The sequence below is a fragment of the Nansenia antarctica genome, assembly GCF_963989245.1.
Source record: "Nansenia antarctica genome assembly, chromosome: 6".
In the NCBI taxonomy this organism is placed as follows: domain Eukaryota; kingdom Metazoa; phylum Chordata; class Actinopteri; order Argentiniformes; family Microstomatidae; genus Nansenia; species Nansenia antarctica.
This window is the reverse complement of record NC_137676.1, coordinates 64,156,655-64,179,816: the sequence shown is the minus strand read 5'-3', so window position 1 is coordinate 64,179,816 and position 23,162 is coordinate 64,156,655. Positions and strand designations below refer to the sequence as shown.

At 45.5% G+C, this 23,162-nt stretch overlaps 1 protein-coding gene across 1 annotated transcript in view; it reads right to left on the bottom strand.

The window, feature by feature from the left end:
- Positions 1-23,162, bottom strand: part of arhgap10 (Rho GTPase activating protein 10) — a gene marked incomplete at both ends in the record, with an annotated part of 64,633 nt that overhangs the window by 25,090 nt on the left and 16,381 nt on the right. Inside the window, 15 exons of the mRNA XM_080534751.1 lie at positions 1,343-1,401; positions 5,092-5,176; positions 9,449-9,523; positions 9,926-9,994; positions 10,177-10,219; positions 10,854-10,935; positions 12,400-12,494; positions 12,835-12,941; positions 13,203-13,332; positions 14,501-14,605; positions 14,790-14,900; positions 17,922-18,023; positions 18,285-18,356; positions 20,532-20,593; positions 21,101-21,196. Of these exons, the coding sequence (XP_080390877.1) occupies positions 1,343-1,401; positions 5,092-5,176; positions 9,449-9,523; positions 9,926-9,994; positions 10,177-10,219; positions 10,854-10,935; positions 12,400-12,494; positions 12,835-12,941; positions 13,203-13,332; positions 14,501-14,605; positions 14,790-14,900; positions 17,922-18,023; positions 18,285-18,356; positions 20,532-20,593; positions 21,101-21,196 (1,293 nt within the window). The remainder of the gene's footprint in view (positions 1-1,342; positions 1,402-5,091; positions 5,177-9,448; positions 9,524-9,925; positions 9,995-10,176; positions 10,220-10,853; positions 10,936-12,399; positions 12,495-12,834; positions 12,942-13,202; positions 13,333-14,500; positions 14,606-14,789; positions 14,901-17,921; positions 18,024-18,284; positions 18,357-20,531; positions 20,594-21,100; positions 21,197-23,162) is intronic.

Below are 23,162 nucleotides of genomic sequence, written 5' to 3'. Positions count from 1 at the left end.
TTGCCGCCCGCCCACACACACACACACGCACGCACACACTATGGGAACGACAAGGATTTGAACAGGGAAAAAGCGCCTTTTGGATGCTGTCACTTGTCAGAATAATATTCATCGCTAATCGCATTTGCTTTTTTTTTTGATCAGTCTCTATGAGGGCATTGCAAGCGGCTGATAAAAATGTCAACCCTGATCCAATTATGACACGAAAAGGGAAATTCATGTGAAGATTCATTCAAAACATCATAAAGGAAAGATGCTCTGTGGGTGAAAAAAATATCCGCTTCCTGTTCTAAATCGGCGGGGGCCATTTAAGGACATTGCTTGATAGCGCTTCACAGGATGTGGAGTTCCTGTTTCCTATAGGTTGACCTAAATGGCTCATGGAGAGGGAGAGGTAGAGGTGACTCTAATGGCATACAGAGGAGGAGGGGGGGAGGGGGAAAACTATGTGTTGGAAAGAAGACTTCAGAGCCAAAGTCAAGTGAAAGGCTTCATGGCCACTTGCTGGTGGCGAGGAGCGTTTACTGACGGCCCATAAGTCCACCGCTGACGTATTTACAGCGCTACTGAAAACCAGGACAAGAATGGCCTTGGAATACAGTGATTAATACCACACTCGGGTGTGCACACACATGGACAGACACACACACACACACACACACACACACACACACAAACGATTCAGCGTAGTATTGGAACACAATCCCAACTCAAGAAAATGTCACTCACTGTTTGATTCCCCCTCTCTTTGTCTCCCCATCTCTCTCTCTCCACATTGTTTTAGTCTCATTCAGAGATTTTTTTTAATTGTCAAAAAATATTCCAGTGAAAACATTCAGACCGGGCAGGGGAGGAAGTAGAGTACATGCTACCACTCTCCTGTGTCATTCCTTCACACTTATTGAATACAGATACCGTACCAGACCACATTTGTTTTAACATGTTTAACTTTCCAAACATGTCCTCTGCCATCTGTTTTCCATAAAAAGTTGAGATGGTGAAAAAGAATTCAGTCAATTTAACTGGATTTGCTTAGGCTAGCTTGGTGTACTTTCTATCAGATGCAGTAACTACCCCATCATGCCTCCCACGTGCCTCCCGGAGCTGACATGATTGATATTCTGGATATATATTAAACACAGAATGAAAACATCCTGATGTTCTCTGGTGCTACACACACACACACATACACACACGCACATACACACACTCACACGCGCACCCACACAAACACACACACAAGCAAGTTGTTTGTTGTTTGAGAGTAGTTTGTGAGACGTTGAGGCCTGTGTGTGTGTGTGTGTGTGTGTGTGTGTGTGTGTTATGAGGTGGGGAAACTTACTTGCAGGGTTGATAAACTCTTTGTACAGTCCATAGGTCATTATTGGTTCTGGGAGGCTCCTGCAGAGAGACAGAGAGAGAGAGAGAGAGAGAGAGAGAGAGAGAGAGAGAGAGAGAGAGAGAGAGAGAGAGAGAGAGAGAGAGAGAGAGAGAGAGAGAGAGAGACAGAGGGAGAGAGAGAGAGAGAGACAGAGGGAGAGAGAGAGAGAGAGAGAGAGAGAGAGAGAGAGAGAGAGAGAGAGAAAGAGAGAAGAGGGGGGGACAGAAATAGATGCTGCACTGTTTTATAGGGTCTGAACACAACAATGATTAATGTGGCCGGGCCAGGGGAGGGAATTAGACGGTGCGTACGGTGAGATAACCAAGTTCATCTGAAGGTACTTCCACACTGCACCTGGCCTCTGGCCAACGCTACTTAGCCTCATAGGAATCAGCGGGAGGAGGCTGACCCTCCGACTCTGCAGCACAGCCAGAGACACCCAGGGAATAGGAGAGAGGGAGAGGGGGAGGCAGGGGAGAGAGGGAGGGAAAGAAGGAGAAGAAGGGAGAGAGGAATGGAGGGAGAGAGGAAGAGAGAGGGAGAGAGGAAGGGAGGGAGAGAGGAAGGGAGGGAGAGAGGAAGGGAGAGAAGAAGGGAGGTAGAGAGGAAGGGAGAGAGGAAGGGAGAGAGGAAGGAAGGAAGGGAGGGAGGGTACGGAGTATGGAGCACATTTCTTAGAGTCAATCGGCTGTCTCTACTGCAGAAAGCCATCCGCCAAGAATACAAGCTGTTAGAAGTTTGTAGTACAATGGGAGATGTTTCCATGTGAAGATGATGGATGGGGAAAGTTAGTTTGAACAATGCGGCCTACAATGTGGTAGCACTCCAGTATGCCCTAGTGGACAGTGTAGAGAAACACATCTCTTTAGTAGCTCTAGTATATCCACTGTATAGTGTCTGTAGCACTGTACATACTGCATCTTCTAGTATGTCTGTTGTAACTCTGTGTGTGTGTAGTACATACTGTATATAGTCTTTCTGTTGTATTGTGTGTATGTGTGTGTCGTACATACTGTAAATAGTATTTCTGCTGCATCACTAGTATTTTTGTGTAGTATTTTCTGTGGTCGATGCATACTGTATTATGCTATCTATCTATAGCTTTTCTGCAGTGTGTCTATGCTGCAGCATCTCTGTAGCAGCGGAGGCTGGTGGAGGTAGACATCAGAGGTCGGGCTCCTGTGTTTCGACACCATTCCTCATTCGTCATGCATTACGACGAGCCCATCCATCTGCCTTCTACCTCCACCGCTCTGTGCTAGACCTCCTGTAGACTGGAGTACATCTAGTACTAGTCAATACAACAGAAATACTATATTTCCAATGTAGTACAATCTTATCTTTTTCCCCCCCCTTCTCCCTCCACTGCTCTGGTGGTAGACCTAGTGTAGTCTGGAGCACATCCAGAGGGTTTCTGTTCGACAGGGTTGTGTGTGTGAGTCAGGCACTGCTGCTGGCCCGGGGATGAAACAGACAGGCTGGGACCCAGTCCCATGACCCCCCGGCCCCCCACATCAAACCACTTCCCGTCAGGGGTCACAGCTAAATCCGGCCAGTCACAACACACTGCCGTGGCCTCGCCGACCCGCCCCCCCCCCCCGTCATCGCCAGGCCTTCTAGAGGCCCGGGCCGACTGATGCCGGTCCAGTTCCCATGGTTTCGAATCAAACTGACCGACTTCGGAAAACAAAACAAAACCGCCCCCCCCCAAAAAACCTGTCATTTATTGTTGTTTAATTAGCGAGGGAAATAATGCGTAAAGAACTCTGTTCCTAGCTTATTGTTCTTATTCAACGTACTGCATTGCCACTGAGAACTTGCCAATCCTTTTTATTTCCATTACTGTAACAGTCTGCAGCACAAGGGGGACAGAGAAAGGCCTAATTAGGCCATTCTGGAAGGGAGTAACAAAATGGAGGACAAGAATGAGGGTTAACGATGGAGCTTGATTGTTTTCACTCTCACCACTGTAAAATGAGTTTTGAGATTTCTACCATCCTTTCAGTGTGTGTAGGCTCGTTAGCACAATAGGAATACAATAATTGCATTCAGCTCGTTAGCACATGTATACAATAAGTGTATTGACATTGATGTATGCAGAGTTTACAGTATATTTCAGTCGATATACATATATGCTTTCACCGGAGAAGCAAAACTAAGTTTGGAAAAAGAAGAATTTCTGACAAACTGCTTTGAAAATCCACTAACTAGAAAAACAAACACAGAATGCTCTCTGCAAGTGCGAGTACGGTACAACTGCTTGAGGTTTTAATTGCTTAAAATTAAAGTTAAATCCGCACCTACCCTGACTTCACTTCTGCTACAAACTTGTTTTGAATAATGTGGCATCCTGCATCTCATCCAGCCTGGTGGGCAGTGTGAGTGGTGACCGGAGTGAGTGACTGTAGATCTAGTGAAGTGGTCTTTTTCTCTGTGGTTACCGAAACAATACATTTAATGACAGATGACTTCTATGGGGGTGGAAGTAGCAGTACAGTTGATATGTACATGTAACCTACAGTAGGTGGAGGACACAGCTCCGCTCAGAGCAAGAGACAGAGAGAGAGAGAGAGAGAGAGAGACAGACAGAGAGAGAGAGAGAGAGAGACGAAGTAGGGGTGGGGTAGAAAGAGAGAGAGAGATAGAGAGATAGAGAGAAAGAGAGAGAGAGAGAGAGAGAGAGAGAGAGAGAGAGAGAGAGAGAGAGAGAGAGAGAGAGAAAGGGCGGGTGGGGTAGAGAGAGCGAGACAGAGACAGAGTGAGTGGCAACCCCTGGTCCATTTACTGAGGGTAGACTGGCTTTGAATAATGAAGTCTGAGGACTTGATGGAGAGGATCGATTATGTGTCTGCTTTCAAATGCGTGATCGTCTATGTGGATTTACCCACCGCGGCGTGGGAGTCCAGAGAGCTGTATTTACATACCGCTGCCCCCACCCCGACACATTCACACATCAGTGGGCACTAGGGCTGGGTATCGCCACTGATTTCCCAAAACGATTCGATTCCGATTCACCAGCTCAGTGAGCTCACGATTCGATTCGATTCACGATTCGATTCGATTCGATTCCGATTCGATCTAGTTAAAATATACATTTTTTGCTTGAATATGAAAGAGATTCTCAGAATTAATGCTATAAATGGTTCAAGGAACCCTATAACATGTAGCATTGTTAAACATATCAATGAATTGACTCCAAAGCAGTTACATGAATGTACTTTTTATTGGAACACATTTTATTGGAACATATGAACATCATTGACCAACATTTTGCAACTACAAAAAGTGCTTTTTAACGTGCTTTACTGCAGCCGATGTAAATAAAGGGGCTACAAACATAGCCTACCGGTAATAATCAACAAAAAAAGCGTTTCCGAACGTTTTTTGAGGGGTTTATATATACCGTACAAAAAAAAAAAAAAAAAAAAAAAACATGAAAGATCGATCTCGGGACTTATGAATCGATAAATCGCTCATTTAATGAAGATCGATTCAGAATCGGGAAATCGATTTTTTGAACCCAGCCCTAGTGGGCACACAACCAACACCACAAGGAAGAGGCGACTTGACAAGTAACGTTACGTCCACACAGTGAATCGCAATTAAAGTTCGCATGAGTGAACGGGTAACGTCACAGGACGATGAGGATGTTATTGCCGTCATGTTATCGTGACGACATCTGTGGGTGACGTATTCCAAACGAGCCTTACCTCAGATACAGCTTCAGCGCGCTGGTGATCGTCTTGACGTCCCAGTCCTCACACGTAGACAGATCCAGCTCGTTGCTCTTTTCGTCTTTAGTGGGAAACATAAAAATAAAAAAATAAAACATTAGAAAAGGTCATACACATCTAGCGCATAAGTCATCAAATAACACCGCAACAAACAACACCGCCAACACCGGTGATGCCCGGTATACTTGTCGCCGTACTCTTCCGCTGCAAGTACATCAGCGTAGTTTAACCCTTTAGTGAACTGCGTAGGGTGAACCACGTCAACTCGTAATATTAATAACATCTTAATTAGTCTTTGGAGGATGAAAGAGCGGTGTGTTGTTAGCCTTGAAGACCAGAGGTGCCCCTGTGGAGCTGACACTTCCAGTGCTGTTTTGACCCTCCAGGATAACTGTTAATCCAGGATAATTAAGAAACATCTATAACAACAAGGCTCTAGGGAAGCAACGAAAGGTGTGTGTGTGTGTGTGTGTGAGTGTGGATGACGGCTTTAGACAGAGAAAAAGTATTTCATTCAAAGAGTTGTTGCAGAGGCTGTGTGTGTGTGTGTGTGTGTGTGTGTGTGTGTGTGTGTGTGTGCATGCACGCGTGCGTCTATGTGTATACGTATGGGTGTAAGTCGGTGGAGAGCGGAGTGTTTGAGTCAGACGCTGGTACATGGCCAAGCCTCGGGTCACCTGGAGGGTTGCGGGGAAGGCTTCGTGGGAGGTTGCTGCAGCACGAACCATTTATTTATTTTATTTGATCCCTACGCAAGTAAGGCCAGGAGAGCTGCAATGTTTCTCTAGTGTTTCTAATCTTTCTCTAGAGTTTCTAGTGTTTCTCTAGAGTGTCTAGTGTTTCTAGTGTTTCTCCAGAGTTTCTCTAGAGTTTCTAGTCTTTCTCTAGTGTTTCTCTAGAGTTTCTCTACCGTCCTATCCGACCATAGAGTGGCCACGCCAACATCAACGAGCTAGAGCTAATGTTTTCCTACCAGGCCAAGAGCCAAATGTGTGTGTTCAGCTACAGAGGGTGGGAGAGATGATCAGTGTGCGAGTTTGTGTGTGTGTGCGTTTGAGTGTGTGTGTGTGTGTGTGTGTGTGTGTGTGGCTCCGACAGTGATGGGGACCACAAGGCCATGGCTCTGCTGTCCGATCGACCCTAGGTCCACCACAAATGGACTGAAAGGATCACCAATATATCAAATTACGTGGTTATGCGAATGTTGATAAAAACCAGTGCATAGAGTAATCCTAACTGAAGTCACTGTGGAAGTTGTAGTTATTGCAAAAAGAGAGAGAGGGGGGGGGGGGGGGGGGCGTGAGAGAGAGAGAGTGAGAGACGGAAACAGAAAGAGAACGAGAAAGAAAGTTAGAAATGGGAAACAAGTAATCCCCCCCCCCCCACACACACACACACACACACCCACCCACCCCATCGCCTCTGACTGAAGCTTAGCCATATGGGTGGGTGAGAAATGAAAAGAAGACGACGACTTCTCCATGGAGGAACTACAGTAAAGCATTTCTACGGGGTCTGGGGGTTGTGTTTACCCACGCAATACCATACACTGTTAGGCCTGTGGTGTGTGTATGTTTCTGTGGTGTTATTCATTATACACTGTCTGTGTGTGTGTGTGTGTGTGTGTGTGTGTGTGTATGTTTGTTATTCATTATACACTGTCTGTGTGTGTGTGTGTGTGTGTATGTTTGTTATTCATTATACACTGTCTGTGTGTGTGTGTGTGTGTGTGTGTGTGTGTGTGTGTTTGTTATTCATTATACACTGTTATAAATACATTGTAGAATGAAAGTATGTCCAGGCAGGGTGACGGGGTCCTCTGTCTCTTAACGTCACGTAATCACACTTACCATCTCTTAGTGGTCCTGACTCCCTGTGAGGGCCGATCTGATTACAGTCTAGTACCAGGGTGCTAATTGGCTGTAGAGCATTAGTCTGTCTGTGTGTGTGTGTGTGTGTGTGTGTGTGTGTGTGTGTGTGTGTGTGTGTGTGTAGATATACAGCTCTGGACAAAATTAAGAGACCACTGCAAAATTATCAGTTTCTCTGGTTTTACCATTTATATAGGCATGTATGAGTAAATGTAAGTAAAATGTAGTAAAATTAAAATGTTTGTTTTATTCTATAAACTACTGACAACAGTTCTCCCAAATTCCAAATAACATTTTTAGCATTTATTTGCAGAAAATTACAACTGGTCAAAATAACAAAAAAAGATCTTGGACCTCGAATAATGCAAAGTTAATATTAATTGTTAAACAACACAATACTAATGTGATAACTTAGGAAGAGTTCAGAAATCAATATTTGGTGGAATAACCCTGATTTCCAATCACAGCTTTCCTGCGTCTTGGCATGCTCTCCACCAGTCTTCACATTGCTGTTGGGTGACTTTATGCCACTCCTGGCATGAACATTCAAGCAGCTCGGCTTTGTTTCATGGCTTGTGACCATCCATCTACCCCTTGATCACATTCGAGAGGTTTTCAATGTGGCTCAGGTCTGGAGATTGGGCTGGCCATGACAGGGTCTTGATCTGGTGGTCCTCCATCCAGAACTTGTTTGATCTGTCCACGTGGAATGGAGCATTGTCCTGCTGGGAAAAAGCAATCCTCAGAGTTGGGGAACATTGTTAGAGCAGAAGGAAGCATGTTTTCTTCCAGGACAACGTTGTACATAGCTTGATTCGTGCGTCCTTCACAAAGACAAATCTGCCCGATTCCAGCCTTGCTGAAGCACCCCAAGATCATCACTGATTCTCCACCAAATGTCACAGTGGGAGAGTAGGACACTGTTGCTTGGAGGCCTCTCCAGGACTCCAGGTGTTGGGCAAAGCTGAACTTTTGAAGAAGATGACCTTACTCCAGTCCTCTACGGTCCAATCCTTATGGTCTTTTGCAAACCTAAGCCTGGCTCTTCTTTGCTCATCATTGACGAAGGGCTTTTTTCGAGCTTCGCACGACTTCAGCCCTGCCCCTAGGAGCTTGTTTCGCACCGTCCTTGCTGTGCACTTCACCCATGCTGCCGTTTGCAACTCGTTTTGTAGGTCACTTAAGATGTCATCTTACGGTTGTCGAATGACATTCAAATGAGTTGGCGGTCATCCCGGTCAGTGGAGAGCCGTGTTCACCCTCTGCCTGTCTGTAGCTTTGTTGTCCCCAGTGTCTGCTGCTTCACCTTGCTGTTATGAACCGCCGTCTTTGACATGTTAAGGATGGAAGCAACCTGACACTCACTGTATCCCTCTGCCAGTAAAGCCAGAATCGAACCTTTCTTTTCCTCACTCAAAACTTTTCTTTTCAACTTTTTTGGTATGATCACGTTATTTTTTTATTCCAATTACTTTTGAGGTACTACTGGCACTGTTTTTTTTTGCCAGAGCTGTATATGTCTGTCTGTGTGTGTGTGTGTGTGTGTGTGTGTGTGTGTGTGTGTGTGTGTGTGTGTGTCTTTGCAGGTTAGGGAACCTGAAAGTGGCTCGCTGAGACAGGCAGGCGGCGGCCCTGGTCTGTTGTCATTCAGGACACAGAGCTGAGCTGACAGAGACCGAGAGACTACTGGTGTCTACTGGAGACAGGAGGAGAGGAGGGGGAGAGGGCGAAGGAGGGATGCGAGGAGAGATAAGTGAATAGGGCCGGGGGAGGGGGGAGGAGAAAGAGAAAAGACGGAGGGAGAGAAAAGAGAGAGAACAAGGGAGACGGAGAGAGTTTGAGAGGAGAGGAGAGAAGGATCTGATTTCCAGCTCCCAGTGAGTTAAGGAGAGTCTCTGCAGTGAGCAGGGGCTGGCCTCGCCCCCGGCCTGTACCGATATATATATATGTATATTTCAATAAAAAAAAGACTTTATATTATTATTATTTTGATATTATTGCACATATGCATTGTGCACTGCCCACTACCACCTACCCTTGTATGATGTAATGATGTCTAATCATCCTCAGGCTAGTCCAGTATGTTTCATTTATATCATGCGATTTAGTTAGGGTGTATTTGAACGTTTAGTTCGTTTTATTGTGTTGTGCATAACACCGTTGAGGCCCACGTGTGATCCAAGCATTGTGTGTGTGTGTGTGTGTGTGTGTGTGTGTGTGTGTGTGTGTGTGTGCGCACGTCCAAATGAGGAGAGACGTTCACTACATTGAAGACAGAGGTGAAACGCGCAGAGCCGAGCCTGACGTGACTGCTTAGTTTGTACGCCAGACATCCATAGATGTAGTTCTACACTATAACATCTCCATATAAATAAACATCTTTAAATGGAGCTGTGTGTAGCTGCAGCAGCGGGAGTTCAGAAGGAGAGGTAACAAGGACAACTGAATACTGAGCGTCTCACCGATCATTAGACAGAGCAGTTTCTGGACCTTGGAGCTGACCCCGACCACCCTGTACAGACCCTGGTCGTTGATGCCTGCCGACAAGAAAGACAATCTTCTATCATTATGTGATGGACAATAATGATTTTTCACACACACACACACACACACACACACACACACACAAAACAAAACAAGCACACAGTAAACACAGTTGCAGTGAATGAACTGTGCAATAGCTCAACGTTGAGGACATAAGCTTTGTAATCCTATGAGGGTGAAAAGATCAGCTTTGATAAACACGCCACGCTGTGATAGAAAATATAGGGTCATTTACCCTAGGCAGGCATTCGTCTTCTACAGTAGCTTCTTAATGTACAATACAGAGTGGCGTTTGAATTGGATATTGGTGCAAGTCTGCCCTCATGTGGAGAGAAGAAGACATTGCATTGATTTTTTCCACTATTCTTTTCATTATGTTGCCATTTCCAACTCACCTCTTTTCTCAATGGCATTGATGGAATTCTTCACAAATGAAAGACCCACGTCGTCCAGCTGGGCGTCGACTGGAGACCAAGAAAAGCGCAATTCATTCAGTTACTGGTATGTTGTTTTTGTTATAACCCGTAAGATTGAAAAGTAAACTGACAACTGAAATAACAATGAAAGTACCACTCCCTTAATCAGTTTCAACACAATAATATCTTTCGTTTTTATTGAAAAAAAACAATAACAGCAAGGTACTTACTCCCTCTTTCTTTTGAATATACTCTACTCAGGTAGTGCCCGATCTATTAAAGAAAAGAAAATGTTACCAATGTTTTTCTCCTTCAACAGTGGCAGTAATGAGTATCTAAGGGACCAAACCACACTAAAAACACAGTCGTTTGTAGTACTGTAGTAGTTCATTAGATGCTTAGTGTCTTTTCAACAGACACAAGTTAGGATAGCATGGTATAGTATGGTTAAGATGGCATGGTTAAGATGGTATAGTATAGTTAAGATGGTATAATATAGTTAAGATGGTATAATATAGTTAAGATGGTATAGTATAGTTAAGATGGTATAGTATAGTTAAGATGGTATAGTATAGTTAAGATGGTATAGTATAGTTAAGATGGTATAGTATAGTTAAGATGGTATAGTATAGTTAAGATGGTATAGTATAGTTAAGATGGTATAGTATAGTTAAGATGGTATAGTATAGTTAAGATGGTATAATATAGTTAAGATGGTATAGTATAGTTAAGATGGTATAGTATGGTTAAGATGGCATGGCTAAGATGGTATAGTATAGTTAAGATGGTATAGTATAGTTAAGATGGTATAGTATAGTTAAGATGGTATAGTATGGTATGTTTAAAATGGTATAGTATGGTATGGCTGAGATGGTATAGTATGGTTAAAGTGACATGGTTGACTTACAGGCTCTTTCCCACCCATGGCTTGTATCCAGAACTTGTGGTCATCTTCAGACAGCGCCTGGACGGTGAGGATGGTCCCTGGTCTGGCAGAGGAACCCCAGACACACACACACACACACACACACACACACACACACACACAGACCCGCACACACAGACCCACACACACAGACACACATAGACACACACAGACACACACAGACACACACACAGACCCACACACACACACACACACAGACCCACACACCACACACACACACACACACACACCACACACCCCAGTCTGAGTTAGTCACAGTCTGGGGTCCCAACGAGTAATAACAGACCCACTAATACCCCGGTCAGACCAGTGAGCAGAACAAAGCTGAGCTGTGATGGCTGGGCCGATCACACACACACATCCACCATTGTTGCTGAAACAGTGCTGGTCTGGGTCAGCGCCGTAGTGCGTTAAGCCCCTAAATGTGTTGTTTGATACTAATCTTAGAGTCAAGGACTCCGGCCTAATCTGGAGTCCCAGAGGGCTTTCCACGGCTACCTGCCCCGCTCCCTCCACTATCCTATGAACCTGCTGTGAAACACATCAAACAAACCTGTTGCCGGGGGGGGGGAAAAGGTGTACGTTACACCTACGCCGTGTTGTGTGGGTGTGGATGTGGAACCCCACCTCCGAGCTTGGAGGGGGGGAGGGGGGATGGGGGGTCGTTTATGCTATTAATAGGCTCGTTTCGCAGAGAGGGGAGGTTCGGTGGAGTGACATAAAGAGATATCCATTACAGCGAGACACAGCAGACCATGACTGATCCCCTCAGCTATGTGCAGGGGCGATCTAGCATGTCAAATCCTCCCCAACCCGGCCCTACGAGAGACCAGACTCACAGCTCTGAGCTGTACTGTAAACACAGGAGAGCGTGGCAGCGTCGAGCTAAGGCTCCGAAGCATTATGCTTAATGGGGAGAATTACAGGCTACTGGGGGGTGAGGGGGTGTGTGGTTTGGGGGGGGGGGGGTGGTAGAGTTGCAGTGAGTGCATACTGCAGTAGTAGAAAACATTATTAAAAAAAATAATTAAGCTATTAACTCGTTTATTGCCCAAGGTGAATTAAGCCACCCCAAATTTAATTGTCAACATTGTAGAGTGCCCCGGGTGAATTTTCTTCATCAGCTAGAATGCATCAATTATTATGCATCATGTCGTAGCCAATCAAAGCATTGTTGCTAGGTAACAACTTGGCACTCTAGGTGGTGAGTGTTCCGGAATTCTTTGGCAGTTAGTGAGTTAATGTGCAAACTGATCACTGCTGAGATGGCTGCAGCGCATAGGAGTGCATAGCCCGCAGCTGAACTCATCTGCTGACTTGCGTGAGTCAAGTCTGGAGTGGCATTACCTAAGAGGTTTGGAAAAAGTAATCCCCCTTGATTTTTCCAAGAGATAAGATACTTGTGGAAAAAGGTTTCCGACATCTCCAAAGGATTATTAGGGCTTAGATCAGAATGTGATGAGTGAGGGATCGGGTGAGCGGTAGTGGGGCGTGGTGGCGTACATACCTGTCTGTTATTTCTATATCTAGGCAGAATCTCCGGTCCAGCATGTCTGTGGTTTTGCGCACGCAGGATTTGAGGGTGACTGACTCGATCTCGCCCTGGGGAAGGGAGTCACGGTTCAGAGGTGTTGTTCCCATGGCGATGACTGCACTGATTTCAACAGTCAATGCTGACGTGACATTACTACGTTGTATTGTTCCATATCATATTACACAATGTAATGTACTGGTATAGCACGTGTGTAGTATGGTGTGTGTGTGTGTGTGTGTGTGCGTGTGGACGTGACACTGTGCGTGTGTGAGAGAGTGTAAAGCATTGTCCTGGGTGAGTATGTATCATCTAGTATATTATAGTGTGTGTGTGTGTGTGTGTGTGTGTGTGTGTAGTATAGTGTGTGTATGTGTATAGTATAGTATTGTTATGTGTTTTATGACTCACATTCTTTCCTCCAGATCTGTGGTCGAAGGTCACCATATGTAGAATCTTCTGCTCCTTCACAAATGTGCAATAACGCTTAACCCAACTGGAACCAAAAGGAGGTGGCCCTGAGGACGAGAGGATGCATTTCAGTGTTGCACCAGACCACATTAGTGTTTTTTATTTTATTTTATTTATTTATATATGTATGTGTTACCTTTGCCGGGCACATACATTACCCACACATCCTTCCCCCACACACATCCCCAGACACACACACACACACACACACACACACACACACATCCTCCCCCACCCAGACCCCCCCCCCCCCCCCACCCGTACCCACACACCCTCCCCCACACACACACAGAGAGTGGAGGTCTTACGTTTCTCCTGGACGTACAGGTAGCCTTCGCTGCTGATGGGGCTGGTCTGTCTGTAATCCTGGGGGTTGTCCCTGATCCTCTTCATCAGCTCATTCACCTCCACCCGCGTGCCGTCAAACCGATTCCGCGTCTACGGGAGGGAGGGGGGTTGGGGGACGGACAGACAGACACACCAGGAAGTCACCCCTCGTGACTCGGAGGTCATGGCGGAGTTAAACACAATGCACGGCCTCTGGAAACACAAACCTAAGAGTTTCCCCTGGAAACTCCCTCCACTGCCCTGGGTGTGTAAAAGTGAAAACGAAGGGTCAAGGGAAGACCAGCCGCGTAAATACACTGATTGGCGAGGATGCTTCCAAGAGGAGTAGCTCGACCGTAAACAGTCAGGCTACTTCAGGGCCAGCGGAAACCAACACTAGGACCTGGCCAGCCTGTACGTCCTCTACAGCGACTGGTAAAGTAGCTTATAACATGAGTAACTTAACCATCGACGTCGGATCAGGGGAAACCAAAATTAAGACCTGACCAACAGGCAGCTCCTCTACAGCGACTGGTAAAGCAGCTTATAACATGAGTAACTTATGGGTAACCGTGGGTGGGGTCATTTGACCCTTCGAGTAAAATGATTTTTTAATATCTTTCCACTCGATCAAATTTCAGGACCCTCCTTTCATGACTTTTTCCTAGATATGTGCGTTCTACCTCCCAGTATCCTTACATTTTGAACATCACATCAGGATAAGCTAGTATAAAGCTATTTTGCAGTTTTTCTGTGTAGGAGGTAGGCTAATTTACAAGATGACCAACTGGTGGTCGTTGTGTGTAAATAGCAGCTTACCATTGTAAAGACTATGGTCATTTGACCCCCGAGGCGGCTCTTATAGTAGGCGAAAAAGGCTCGGCTGTTCTAGTGTTAACCATAGATGTCGGATCAGGGGGAAACAAAACTAAGACCTGACCAACATGCAGCTCTTCTACAGTGACTGGTAAAGCAGCTTATAACATGAGTAACCATGAGTATAACATGAGTAACTTCACCGTAGACGTAGTAGGTTCAGGGGAAACCAAAACTAAAACCTGGCCAGCATGTAACTCCTCATAGATTGTAATAATAGACACTTTCGTAAACACTTCAGAATAAGCAGAATGGCAGCCAAAGGAAAGCCCCAGTACAAGCTGAGACATTGACAGGCCCTTTTCGATTCACATCAGAGCGGGACTTCAACGTGTAATCATGAGCATGCGATATATTCATGAACTCAGATGAGAGGCATGGTGTGTCTGATCTGATGGCTCACATTCTGAATATTAATCTGTAAGGCTTTCTTGTAGTGGTCGAAGTCCTTGGCCAGCTCAAATCCCTGATGATAGAACGTGAACACTGTCTGGAAGAACGCCAGCATCTGAGGGGAACAGAGATGAAGAGGTTATAATTACTCAGCCTCCAAATTAATATATTATTTTGGGTTAAGGTTAGGTCTTATGTTAATTAAGAAAAGTTTTTTGTTATTTCTTTCTTTTTTCTTAAAGTTTTTTGTTATTTGTAATTTAATAATAAAACCAGAGCATAGGCCATGTTGCACTCACTGGCTCCACACACTCAAACTTCTTTCTCTCCTGGATCTCCTGTAGTTTACACACGTAGTCCAGAGACTCCTCCTGGAAGTGCTTCCTCACAGACTCCACCTGGACGTCTGCCTGCAGAGGAGAGGAGAGGAGAGGAGAGGAGAGGAGAGGAGAGGAGAGGAGGGGAGGGGAGGGGAGGAGAGGAGAGCAGAGGAGAGGAGAGCAGAGGAGAGGAGAGGAGAGGAGAGGAGAGGAGGAGAGGAGAGGAGAGGAGAGGAGAGGAGAGGAGAGGAGAGGAGAGGAAAGGAGAGGAGAGGAGAGGAGAGGAGAGGAGAGCAGAGGAGAGGAGAGGAGAGGAGAGGAGAGGAGAGGAGAGGAGAGGAGAGGCGCACTCAGCATTGGGATACAATACACAGACAACAAGTCTCTGTACAGACGGAGGAAAAACAGCCTCAGTCTCTGCTTTACAGTATGCAGAGGCCTAGGGGAGAGGGAGGGGGAGACAGAGATGCTGAGACAGAAATGATGCTGATGGCAGGTGACAACCTTCATTGGGAGAGCTTCGCTACAACACGTGTGACTAGGGGTCTGTAGCTGTAAGTGTATACACTTACGGCCTATATGGGTGGAAAGGTTGATTACTCGATTGGCTAGCCAAACGCCTGTTTCGTTTATGAAAATCCTGCAGAAAAATGTAGCACCCTTTTGTTTACTCAGTGTTTCCCATGATTATTTTTTTTTTTTAGTAGAAGACGATAGGGAGAAGGTTTTTCCTTCTATCAGTGGCCCCGGGCCTGAGCTAGATTACTCTTCCTGCAACGAATGGTGGATTGCTGATTCACATGCTTAGCATTCAAATGTATTGATTGTAAGTCGCTTTGGAATAAGGCGTCTGCTAAATGCCAAAAATGTAAATGTAAATGTAATTACCCTAGACTGTGGTGGCCTAATTTGTCCCGCCGCAGTCTCATACTGAACCAAAAACATTTGTACACCTGAGCGACGCAATCTATGGGATTCACACTGCATCTACTGTAGTTCCATACGATTTAGCCTCATCGACCACCCCCCCCACCCACCACAGTCTCACAACATCCTGTGAGAAACACTGTTCAGGGAAGTCCCTTAGAGACCAAGGCCTCTTTTTAAAGACTGCCCTGGTTACAAAATGTATACACACACACACATCACTATTATTTGAATAAAAAATGTAAAAGGCCAATTTATACAGGCAATAACATTTTCTGTTACTAAAGCAGCCAGTTTTAGAGTCTCCCTGCAGGTCATTACATGCCAGCGGAGCACAATGACTAGGCAGTTCTCCCCAGCTCAGAGGAGACGCGTGGGACCTACCGAGGACTAACCAATCTTGTGAGCATGTCTGACAAGTGCCCGGCCGTTGTCTCCAGGTGTTTATGTGATCACATTCGCTGAGAGAGAGTTCAGGCCGAGTCACTGCCAGGGCTATTTATTCAGGTCTGATAGAGATCTCTGTTCCAGACGTTCACCCTCCTCGAGTCACGAAAGTCAGGGGGAGAACAGAATGGTCCAGTGGTAAAAATGTCAACAGTTTTGAAGTGCTTCCTCTCTGCTTAGTGTATACAGCTATACAGGCAACATGGCCACGCCTTACATGGTGGTGTCGCATGCATTGTTTAGTGAGGGGGACAGAGTTTGTTTACGCTATCATAGTGTACATGCCATGCACCATAGCCTTCCCACAAGTCAAAATAGTCCGAAAATATATACACAAAGGAAGCTTCCATAGGCATTATTAGCCAGTAGAACTGGTTCACTAGCTGACATTTGAACTGGCAAACTTGTCTTAATCGATTATGTAACTGCCGAGCAGCAGTTAGTAGCAGCAGAATGCCTAAAAAAACAAAAGACAAAAAAAACTGAATTCTTCCTTCTTATAGACTGCCAATGGCCCATAACAAATACTATTTACGCAGATGTCTTAACAGGACCTGGCACGTTAATTTAATGGCCACTGGCCCGAGCATAGATTACTTTTTCTTGCGATGACTGACGAATAGATTACTCACTTACTTAAACAAATGTACTTGTTGTAAGTCCCTTTGGATAAAGGCATCTGCTAAATGTCTAAAATGTAAAAATGTAAAAACGCATTGTGGTGTCCAGAAACATGCCTGAAGACAAACAAATTACTTGGATGTTGCTTCAACATACAGTAAGACAATGACACAAAACATACTGTCATAGCAACTAGGGAGTTTTTTCAGGGCCATACAGTGGAACGTTCTAGACTGTCCAAGTCAATCTTGAGATTTAAATCCAATTGAAGATGCATTTAGTTTCCTGATGATAACATTTTAGGCTAAATATCTCAAAACAAACAACAACTTCATATGGCTGCAGTAGAGGCCTGGCAGAGCATCACTGAAGGGGAACGACTTCAGTTCTGACCCTATCTTCTTCAGTTGACCTTCCCCAGATGTGACAAATGGCTATGGTCTTGCCAAACCTTCACATGAAACTGCCATACTTGTAAATCCCCATCGATGGCAGTACAGGCCTGGCAGAGCATCACCAGAGAAGATACGCAGCGTCTTCTGAGGTCAAAGGGACTTCAGACTTATCGACCACATACTGAACATGAGTGCTCAATTTGGACATTGTATGAATCTGTGACATACATTTTGGTGCCCTGAAATAGGGGGACTGTGTGTATAACAAGTGTTGATATTTCTACAGTGGTAGATATGTGCACGCCAAAGCAGTTGCAGCAGCCTTGGAGGTTGACTGTGGTGGTGGTTCAGAAACATTGATGCCCCTGGCATCTCCTCTCTTCTCCTCCTCTGCTCTCAACTCCTCTCTTTCTCCTCCTCGGCCCTCAGCTCCTCTCTTCTCCTGGCTAGCAAGCAGGGAAACTCAGCTACCCCAAGCCTGTGGAAACTAACGCAGCCCAGAGCTGCTGAGCGGCAGACCAGGTCGGCCCCCGCGGCCCTGCGGCCCCGCAGGCGAGAGCCAGCGGTCTACGAGGACCTCACACAAAGTAAATACCCCTTTCAGCCATTTTGGGTCAAGATGAAAACCTGTGTGTTTGGCCTGTTTTCCATTTTCCGTAATATTGCAGAAAGACAGGGAGGGAAGGAGGGAGGGAGGGAGGGAGAGAGGGGGGGAAATTACCTCCTGTAGCTGTGGTTCCTTCTTCTTTGCTGACATGTTCAGAAGTTTCTCCAGCGAGCTGTAGTACTTCTCTGTTTCCTTCTCATACTTCTTTCTTTCCGTCTTTAAAGGGCGTCGCAGAGCGTGTGAAGCAGAGACAAGAAGCGGAACCAAAATAATCCGTTATGTGATGTTAATAATAAAATATTCAATATTCAACTCTCAATTACCAATAAGAGGGAGATGGGCGTCTTTAGACCGGCATTTTTATCAAAAACCACCGCCTGACTTCAACGTGTTCAGAGCACACAGGATTATGTGCTGGTGTGTGTGGTTATTAGACGAATAACAAGCAGAGTCTAGAGAGACGCCATGTTGTATTACCTTGGCCGAGCCCAACTGTTCCTTCCTGAACTTCTCCAGAGGTTTCATTAAGGTTTCTGTGATGTTTCTCATCTGGGAGATCAGGACAGAAGATTAGATTAGATTAGATTCAACTTTATTGTCTTGAGTACCAGGTACCAAGTACCAGACAACAAAATGCAGTTTAGCATCTAGCCAGAAGTGCAAGAACATGATATAAAAACATGACAATGATAGTGATAGGTACAGTATGACGAGTATGTTTAGTGTAGTCTAGAGGTATATACAGAACAGGGGGAGATACAGTCAAACAATCTAACAAACAGACAAACAACGATTGATTAGCAATACATTCAATTGAATCAAATGTTGGAATGTGGTCAATGTTGCACATTGCACATGAGTCACATGATTACAATGGTTTTAAAACAGTAAACAAATAAAAGGACTCAATCTATACAGGATAGGACTTCATTAGCGACAACGACACATTCCTCTGGAGGGTCAAAGGTTCAACAGGGTCAATGGCAGCGTACGCTGGCAATTACCCACGGTTACAATGTCACTTTGGCAAGCCATCCACAATAAAAACTCAAATACAGTAGCAGCAGTGGTAATAACAAAAATATGAGATGTTTCACAGCTGATCTGTGTTTTTTTTTCTCTCTCTCTCTCTCTCTCTCCATTTATCTTTCTTATCTCTTTTCATCTATCTTTCTTACCTCCCTCCCTCCTTCTTACCTCTATCTCTCCCCCCCTCCACTCCCTCTCTCCCCCTCCCTCTCCCTCTCCCTCTCCCCCTCCCTCCCTCTCCCTCTCCCCCCCCCCCCGCCTCTCTCTCCACTAGCTGATTCCAGGGCATGTCAGGGCCTGCCTGCCAGCCAATCCCCTGCTGCTATGATGTCATCCCGTTATGCTGTGCCCGTCAGGCTGATCCATAGTCGTAGTCTGGCCCCGGTCGTGCCAAAAAACTCAGTCAGCTCACACTGTGCCCCCACTTACAGCTCCCTAGGGAGCTTAAGGAGAGGCCTTTCAAATGTTGCAATACTACAGGCCCTCATCTGTAGTGCACGAACACAGTGCATGAAAACAGTAGGTGCATTTCTACAGTACATGTCTAGGATGTCCACTTTCCTGATGGGTAGAAGGTTCTGCTCTTTGACTTATGGTGTGGTGTGTGTGTGTGTGTGTGTGTGTGCGTGTGTGTGTGTGTGTGTGTGTGTGTGTGTTGGTTGACTTATGATGCAGCACACGTCAGGTTGAATTCAGAAAACATCATGAGGACTTTGTGTAACAATGTTAAATCTGACTGTCTGAACGAACACATTTGATTAGGCGACTTTTTGTGCGTGTGCGTCACAAAATAAAAGGATCACACGGTCTGAGTACAAAAACATCCAATTAGAAATGCGAGCTAGCTCTATATATACATGAAAAATAAAATAAATTAAGAAGTAGTGAATTAAGCCGGGAGGAGTCTCAGGGGAGTTTCCTCTGTGAAACAGATCCTTCTGCTGACACACACACACACACACACAGACAGACACACACACAGACAGACACACACACACACAGACACACACACACACACACACACACACACACACACACACACAGCTCTCTCTCAGGACGACGACGTGACTCAACACGAGGCGGTTGTGTAACCCCAGGTCGACCTCGGCCCCGTTCCTCACAACCACCCCAGCACCGTCAACACACAACAGCCTGGCGACAACTTCCTCTATGTCGCGGATTTGTAACAACTGTATTTGACTGTAGTTAGGGTTTAGTAACCATGCAGCGCAGTGGTGCACTCCTGCAGGGTTGTGGACTCCATTGACCCTCCCTTGGCTGTGGTAGCTATGTAATTTGTCCGGGGCGGTAAAGGCGTGTCTTGTGTTTAATGATGTGAATCCTCTCCTCTGTCCACAGGAGTGTCCTCCCTCCTCTCCAGGCGTGTGTGTGTGTGTGTGTGTGTGTGTGTGTGTGTGCTTCAGTGACCCTTGGACAGTTGCAGGAAGGTGGCTCTGCTGCCTGTGTCTCCTGGTGTTACAGCACACAGACACTGCTCATCTGGGCGCCCGCTAGAGACGAGGTGTTTACCGTGAGCGCTTCTTCCCGTGAGCTGAGGGTACTACAGTAACATACTCTGAGCTTGTTAGGGGCTGAATCACACAGCCCATACACACACACACACACACACACACACACACACACACACAGGTATTTCTCCTGGATTCTAAGCAGGTTTCGACTGGTTGTGCTTACCATTAGCTCTCTTTGGTCTTCCAGGTTCTTAAGGAAGTTGGAGAACTCCTGCAACGACTCATCTGAAGGACGCACACACACACACACACACACACACACACACACACACACACACACACACAGACACAAGATGAAGAGAGACAAGACACACACAGGCCGAAAGAGAGAGAGAGAGAGAGAGAGAGAGAGAGAGAGAGAGAGAGAGAGAGAGAGAGAGAGAGAGAGAGAGAAAAAGAGAGACATACAAGCAGACAGACACACAGACATAAGTACTGGTGTTTCCAGCTCTAAACAAGGAACTGGATAATGACACAGGGGGCCGGTTTCAAAGACAAGGCTTAAGCCTAATCCCAGACTAAGAAGCATCCTCAACTGAGATTCTACATTGGAAGTGTGATTTAGTCCAGGACTAACGCTTCAGGCTTGTCTGCGAAGCCGACCCCATGAAGTACTTAATTTGGTGGTAAACAAAGAATTAAACAATACTAACATTTACAGTCTGGGGCCTCTAAGTTGGCAGGAGCCAACGGCGTGCTAGCCAGAGAGACGGGGGGCGAAGCCTCACTCACCAATGCACCTCTCGTCATCTGTCTTTGCGTCGCCGATGTACTCAAACTGGAACTCTCCCAGGCAGTGGGCAAACTTGCGCTGGGCCATGCCGAGCTCTGGTAAAGAAAGAATAAAGACCTGTTAAAAACATCCTACATTTTCACCATTTAGCAGATGCTTTTAGTCAAAGCGACCAACGGTTAGAGATCACAGGGACAGTTTCCCTGGAGTAACTTAGGGCTAAGTGCCTTACTCAAGTAGTGCTGGTGTTCTAGTGGTGGTGTTCCCATGTGGGATTTGAACTCATGACCTTCTGATCTCCGGTCCGTCCAACTATAGGCCACCACTACCCCAAAAAGGCAAAGTTGTGGCCTAAGTTCGTCTACAGTGCACACATGGAATGGAATGGACTTGGAATGGACTTGGAATGGACTTTATTTATTTGTCATTGCTACAGTACAGGTACCAAACAACGAAATTTAGGAGGGGTGGCTCCCCTGGTGTTAGGAAAGGGGGAAAAAAACACATTTTAGAAAAAGCATAAAAGCATAAAATCACAAGAAGGTAAGGAGCTGGTTTACATCAATAAAGGCTATGTACACAATCCACTGTACTATACTGCACAGATAGTCAACATAAGGCCATGTCTGCATGGGTTCGAACCTACATCTTCGAAATACATGCCTCTCCTCCTTACTTTCCTGTCTCTCTCCAACAAAAATATAAATATAAATATAACAGTGGGATTTGGCCCCAATCAACAAAAAAACAAAAAACAAAAAGAAAAAGGCTGTCTTAGAATTGTTTCTCTCTGCTGTTCAATGATCATTTCAATATGTGATGTATACGCTGACAGTATATTTGGTACAACCGTCTCAATTTACAGTATCAGGACCCAAAAACCCAAACAGACTGATTGCTTCAGTAAGAGAGGGATCTCCGATTTCCACTGCCACACTTAGTGATTCTTACTTAGTGATGTCCTCGCTAGCCAGGAATTATGCAGTCGAGTCTCGAATGTGGCTCGGAGTCTGCACACTGCCAACTCACTGAGATCAGTGAACTAAGCTAAATGGAGGCATGCAGGAGGCCTTAACCCGGGGGTAGTGATGACAAATCGCTCAACACAAGTTTCCTATTACCTTCCACAGGCCCGGATCAAAGGATTCTTCTTGGATGATTAAGGAGAATAAAATAAAAAATAAAAAAATGTGGATAAAAAAGGGTGTTTGAAGCACGAAGGCTTCACATACATCGCATGAGGCTGGAACGAGTTTAACACTTTGTCTGTCTTGTGTCACTTTGTCTGACACATAGGCCGCACCACACACTCGAACACCACGTACACGCACGCGGTGGTTAACACACTCTGCAAACATCCTGTTCGATGTGCCAGCAGGCCGGTCCCATACTCACAGTAGGGGAACGCCGGTCTCCAGAGAGAGACAGGTCTTTAAATGCTGTTGTCTATTTCCTGAGTGAGCCAGTCCCACTCATATTTTTCCTTTCATTGGATAGAGATAATGAAAGATAGACAGGAAAGTAAGGAGAAGAGGGCATGTCAGCAGGTCATAGGCCAGATTCCAACCCATGCAGGCATATCACTGTAGACCGCCATGCTGGACCACCCCAGTGAAGAGAGAGACAGGTTTATAAATGCAAACTGTACTCAACACATGAAGAGAACATGTAATCAACTCATACAGAGAACATGTAGCCTAATCAATGATGTGTGTGTAGGGTAAACCCACAGTGGAGAGCCTAGTCTACGACTGATATTGACCACAACATTTGACCCTTTGACATCATTTTCAATATGGAAAAAGAATGGCTCGTAAATGTAGTCTACATGATCATTACAGTAATTAGGCTGGTGTTATTATATAACAGAATATATCGATAAGCAGAGCAGAACACTCGCAAAAGCGTAATGCCGATCTCACGTGCCTGAGCATGACATCCATGGGGAGGTTGTTTTCAGATTTTTTTCCCCTGCCACTGTGCCACTTATTTTTCTTTTGCATGGCTTGCTTTATGGGGGTTGGTTTCTGGTTTGGTGTTATAAATCAATCAATAAATCAA